The sequence below is a fragment of the Cladophialophora immunda genome (genome assembly GCF_000835495.1).
Source record: "Cladophialophora immunda strain CBS 83496 unplaced genomic scaffold supercont1.67, whole genome shotgun sequence".
Lineage (NCBI taxonomy): Eukaryota > Fungi > Ascomycota > Eurotiomycetes > Chaetothyriales > Herpotrichiellaceae > Cladophialophora > Cladophialophora immunda.
The window spans coordinates 1-5,441 of NW_015622607.1; the positions used below are offsets into that span (position 1 = coordinate 1).

The window sequence follows — 5,441 nt, forward strand, 5'->3', positions numbered from 1 at the left end:
CTTCTGAAGCTCTCCAGCTTCGGAATCGCTGTCGTCTGCGCCTATAGATAGGCAATACACTTATCAGATAGTTTGCTGGCGAGCCATTCCTGACAGTCTTGGTGTAGGCGTTGATAATATACCTCGCTATTCTCTACCGACTCTCCGGGCATATATAGCGTACCTAATACGTCAATAACTCTACGCACTGATGGCCGAGAGCACAATCTTCCTTAGATACCGTAGAGGTATGCAAGCATTTTGAAGATAATTACCCGTTTACGCTTAGATGTATGACTTTCCTCCTATAGCTTGCTTACTAGAGAGACCATACATTGTATTAAGGCTTACTGTAACTCACGGTCTATAGTAATCCTACTTTGATCTACTTCCTTTCAAACTTTTGCCCTGCTCGTAGATTTTCCTTCGAAAACTCTCTCTTTTACCTTTGAGACTTTTCAGTTTCGGGATTTCCCTCCAGTTTCTGTTATTTTCCCACCCTCGTGCGTCGCCGTCTCAATTTTTATCTCCTTTGTAGAAAGTGTCATTCATTGCTCCTAGGAATCTATGGTTTATATTTTCCACTGGCCGAAAGACACTTCCTGACATCGCACCTTCCGTTATTCTCTCATCTTTTGCCTTGCTTTTACTTTTTCTTACTAAGATAGATGGTCGTCGCTCTCTGACACACAGAGTTACAGTACATTAACCGATATGTGCTAACCAGCACACCTAGAACGGACTGTTATCCCTTGGGTCGGCTCTCTGAAGCCAGCACCACGGCGATATCTCTCTTCCTACCATCCCTTTGGGCTTCCCCCCTCTCTTCTAGTCCGTCTACGTGGATGTCTCCCTATACCGACTGATCCTGATGGTGCCGGTGTCTCAAACTGAGCACCTGTCAATGGAGTATTTTGATAAGGATGATATTTGGGAGGTGACGCAGGTGGTCACGCATGCGTCCGTACCTCCCGCCGGCAAAGGCCGTTACTTGCTGACAGGATGTAGAGATGGATTTGTTTCATACCACGGCGGTCGCGTTGTTCGCAGGTGGACGTACACGCATCCCACCCCCAGTCATTTGTTCGATCTCGGGGACTGTAAAATTAAACCGAGCTGCGTCGCCCTCGATGCCACGGTATGTTATTTTGGTTATCCCAACGGAGTAGTCTACGGTTATCGCCTATGCGCGGATTCGCAGGAGAGTACGAAGCCGATATCATGTGGCCAGTTGAGAGGAGAAGTGACACATTTGAGTGTATCTGAGCAATATTTAATTGCCTGTAGTCTGCAGGAGATCCAAGTGGGAAACAAATCCCAGGAATTTATCCAATTGAGGCCGCTATTGGCACCTTTTGTGGACAACGGGGTGAAAATTCAAAAGGCGCGCATCTTACGGCAGCGTGGCGACGTCTATCTTTTGGTTGCTGGTGTCGATGCACAACAGCAATTGCATGTTCTTACGCGACCACGGCAACATCTTACGTCGTCGTCCGCTTGGGCTCTGTTATGCCAGACTTCTGAGAATGATCGCGGAGGTGAAAAGATCCCGGGCGAGATCGTCACATGGCATCCTTCGGGGCGGGTGAAGTGGGCTCACCGAGTCAATACGGTCCTGGATATACGATTCGATGGACGACTTCTGGTGTGTGATAGGGATGGCACTCCGTGGTGTCTTGATATGAAGACACGCTTTGTCACGATGTACGGCGGCGCAAACGCCAACCTGCACATTGACTCCACCTCCGACGAGTGTTACCCGAAGGTAGTTGTCTGCTCAAAGGTTGAACAGAACCAGGGAATCTACTTTCGGAGCGGCCTACGCCTGATGCAGTTACCAAACGAAATTCTACAGCAGATTAGTCAGTACATCGAGATAATAACTCCGGGCGATGAACAAAGGACCATTCAGTGCGTCCACAGTCTGCGTCAGACGTGTAGGTACTGGAACGACTTACTCTACCTTTTCCAGTGGGCCCGTGTGAAATCTCGTGAATTCAAAGCCCTGAATTTTACGACCACTCGTGGATCCACAGCCCTGCAAGTTCATTTGCTAGACAACCACGTGTTTGACTTTCACTCCCAGCAAAGACTCCTCTTTGATTTGGGTCTGCTCCAAGGACTGAAATCTCTCGGGATACACGACAGCGGGAACAAAGGTATCCTGAGTAGATATCTGGCGCCCCTTATTGCCAAACTCGTCAAGTTGGAACAATTTACCGCTACCTCCGTCAACTTGGAGGGAATTGAGGCGCCAATTCAGAGCAAGAGCCTACAATGCGTATCTCTTTCCATTGGCGACATTTCCACGGACGAGGAATACTACTGCGTCGCTCTGTTGGATTTGGACGAGCTACCGCGACTCGAAGACCTCACACTATGGAGTCAGCAATTCCCCCGGCTAATAGGGACTTCGGATAGTGTCAAAAGATTATCCGTTTGGAACGCGCGTTGTAAACCGGAGGACTTTGCGCCATTCCATCGTTCATTGGAATTGCTTTTGTTATTCTGTGTCGAGGAATGTCCATGGGCGGAGTTCCGGCATTTAAGAAAAGTTATAGCTTTGTGTTGCCCGGATTTTCCCCTCCAACAGTGGAAAACAGGTGGCATAGAAGCCACCAGCGTCTAGAGATAATCTGGAGATTGGAGTCAATATAGGACCTGTTCTTTGAGGCCAATAGATCCCCAGTCATTCTCTCCTATTGGTAGACTACTCAGTCGGGGTCGGTGGCAAGATACCATTTGACCAGGTTTACCATCTCAATTTCTCAAAGTCTTTTCCCCCGCACGGAAAAGAGGGGCTACGCGAAAAATCGCTCCAGGCTCATTGACTTTCAGCAGCCATACTTTGTGGCAACACGATATGTAATTAAAATTGCAGGAGACATATCGACAGTCGTTGACTCGTTGCCCGATCTTGTGCAATAACAATAGATAAAAATTATGTACCCAAGGTTCAGTGCTCCGTCAGCTTGATCGCTACGTGGCGCATCGTGCTGTCTTAGCCGTCGTTCTTCGCCTTAAACGGGCACACGACCACCCTGGCCTTAGCATCAACTTATCCGAGAATTCAAAGTGATCATACTAGGCTTTCAATGATCTTCGTGGTTAGCGAGACTGTGTGGCTATATCCTCCAGTCGTCTGCAATTGCGCCTTCACCTTCGCAGACACACTCGAATTAATTGGCTCTGTAAAAATTGTAGGAAACCTACCAACTTTTTTAAGGCCTCGATTTATTGGAGCTGCTTGCGCAATCTACTCATCGACCGCCCCATACCCAAATTACTGTTGCGAATGGAACAATATCAAGTACTCGTAGCTACAACAGGTAGATACGCCACAAAAGCACGAGTCACCGGTGCGAAACCTCGAACTCAAGCTACTCAAACGTCAAGGCTTCCAGGCCTAGAGACAATATCAGCCTTGTTGATGCTGAGATCATGCCAGGTACAACTCAAGGTTACAGTAGTAGCCAAAGGCAGAGCTCGAAGGATTCTCAATTAAGAGATCCCACAATACAGCTCCGAGATAAAGGCACCGCGATAACACTTGGGTAGTGAATGGCAATGCAAGAACGAGAGAAGCAGAATCTTGAAGAGCATGTCACTGAAGTTCTTCCGAGAGGTTGAGCACTTGGTTCCCACCGCATAACTCTGAAGCCACAGCGTCGCCATGCCAAGTGCATCAGCGCATCAATCCACCAGGGAGTGGGTCGTCATCCAGGGGAAAACGCCCGAATGGAGCGGAGGGACCAGTTTACCTAGTTGTATACCGTATTAGTGACCATTGATTATTCCTAGGCCGCTTTTGATATCATATTGACTTACAGTATATGAGAAAGTACCAGGGCGTGTGTAACACAGCTCGATCGAGATCCCCGCCATTCGCTCTTCGTGCGTGTAGCCCTTCCTACGCCAATCACCTAAATCGCAGTGTACTTCCTAGTCAACACACTGAGCCACGTGAACTCTCTACAAGCACCCATCGACGACGATAATGATGGTAAAGTATCCCACTGGGGGAATTAGTTTTGCTATATCGGAATTGTAATTATCGACTCGTCAGCGTCCTATTTCCCTACGCAATGTGTACCTTTATCGACAAGCTGGGAACCTCATCTGACCCCTACGATCCAAGATACATCGGGAAGCTCTAGTGAGAGCGCCACCACCGACCTCTCAATAAACATTGGCTCACTGGGGCAAAGCCCTCCCTACCGTTCAAAACCTTTCTTGACTCTCCGATGTCCGGAAGACCGGCTCATGGATATCCGGTAGGTCTGGCGCTTGCCACGACCGGTCTTCGACGACTTCGCACATAGCAACCCCTTCCTTCTCAGAGTCGGGACACGACATAATGCAAAACCGATCGGACATGTGCCCCCCCGACACGTAATGTGCGGCGGGGGAGATGTTTTGAATGATAGTAGCGCAGCGAGCTGCGAGGTGCAGCTGCCAACACTTTCCGTCAGTGGTGTGGACCACCACCTCCCCGTCCTCCGTCAGATCTCGCACCGCTTGGACCTTGTAGTCCCACTGAACATGGCCCGAAAGCTTCCATATCAATTCCTGACTGTCAGCTTGATAGTGCACGGTACTCTGGGGGAGCAGACCCCACTCAAAATGTAGACGGCGGAGATCGTCCCATTTCAGGGTGGCGGCCCACAAGGTTTGGTTCGAGGCTACGCCAACGACCATCAAGTAATTTACCCACTGTGCGTGGACTACCCGAGCCATTTGGATTTCGATGCTCAAATCGGTCCCTTCAAGACATAAATGCCTCTGTGCGCCGGACACTGGGTCCAAAAGGATAACCTCCCGGCCGCTACAAGTCATGAGATAATCCTCGTACCTACTGAGATAATTGATGGCCGTGCCCTGGGTTTGAAACGCAGGATGACACTGTCTTGCTAGCAAGCTAGACCCATGGTTGCCAGACTCAAGATCACCCTGTCTTGCTGCCAAGCCACACTCCTGAGCCTTAGCGAGCTCTATACTTCTCACACAGCCGGATTCGCCTCCCACGTGGATCATACCGTCGGCATATATCGCACAACGTGGAGTATCATGTTGCAGTGCCAACTTGAGCAGCGGCCGATCTACGAGCCCCCAGACCCAGAGGCAGATGATATGATTAGAATGGATTGACATAAATGCCTTCCTTGGATACTGTTGAGGGCCAACCGTTGTTGCCGACCCAAAGTCCTGGTGAACAGAGAGATATATCAATTTCGTATCCTTGAACGACGGGTTCCCGTATAGATTTCTTTTCTGCAGGAAGATCGGCATCTTCTCACAAAGCCCTAGCCGAGCCCGACGTCTGGATCGAGATAGGTGATGTGTGCTGATCCGGAGCCGCGATTCCGCTCGCTATTTGGATGGCGGCGGCAATGCGACAAAGAAAAAAAGGAGCGAAACAAATGGTGGGCGTGGGAGCTAGAGATGGGATCTACCCAGTGACT

General features: G+C 49.5%; 1 protein-coding gene across 1 annotated transcript; it reads right to left on the bottom strand.

Moving 5' to 3' along the window:
• Positions 1-4,200: 4,200 nt before the first annotated feature.
• On the bottom strand, positions 4,201-5,184 carry PV07_12694 (uncharacterized protein; the record flags this gene model as incomplete). The annotated part of the gene is made up of 1 exon (XM_016400244.1): positions 4,201-5,184. A coding segment is annotated over one exon (984 nt), but the record flags the coding sequence as incomplete, so codon positions are not given.
• Between the last annotated feature and the right edge of the window lie 257 nt (positions 5,185-5,441).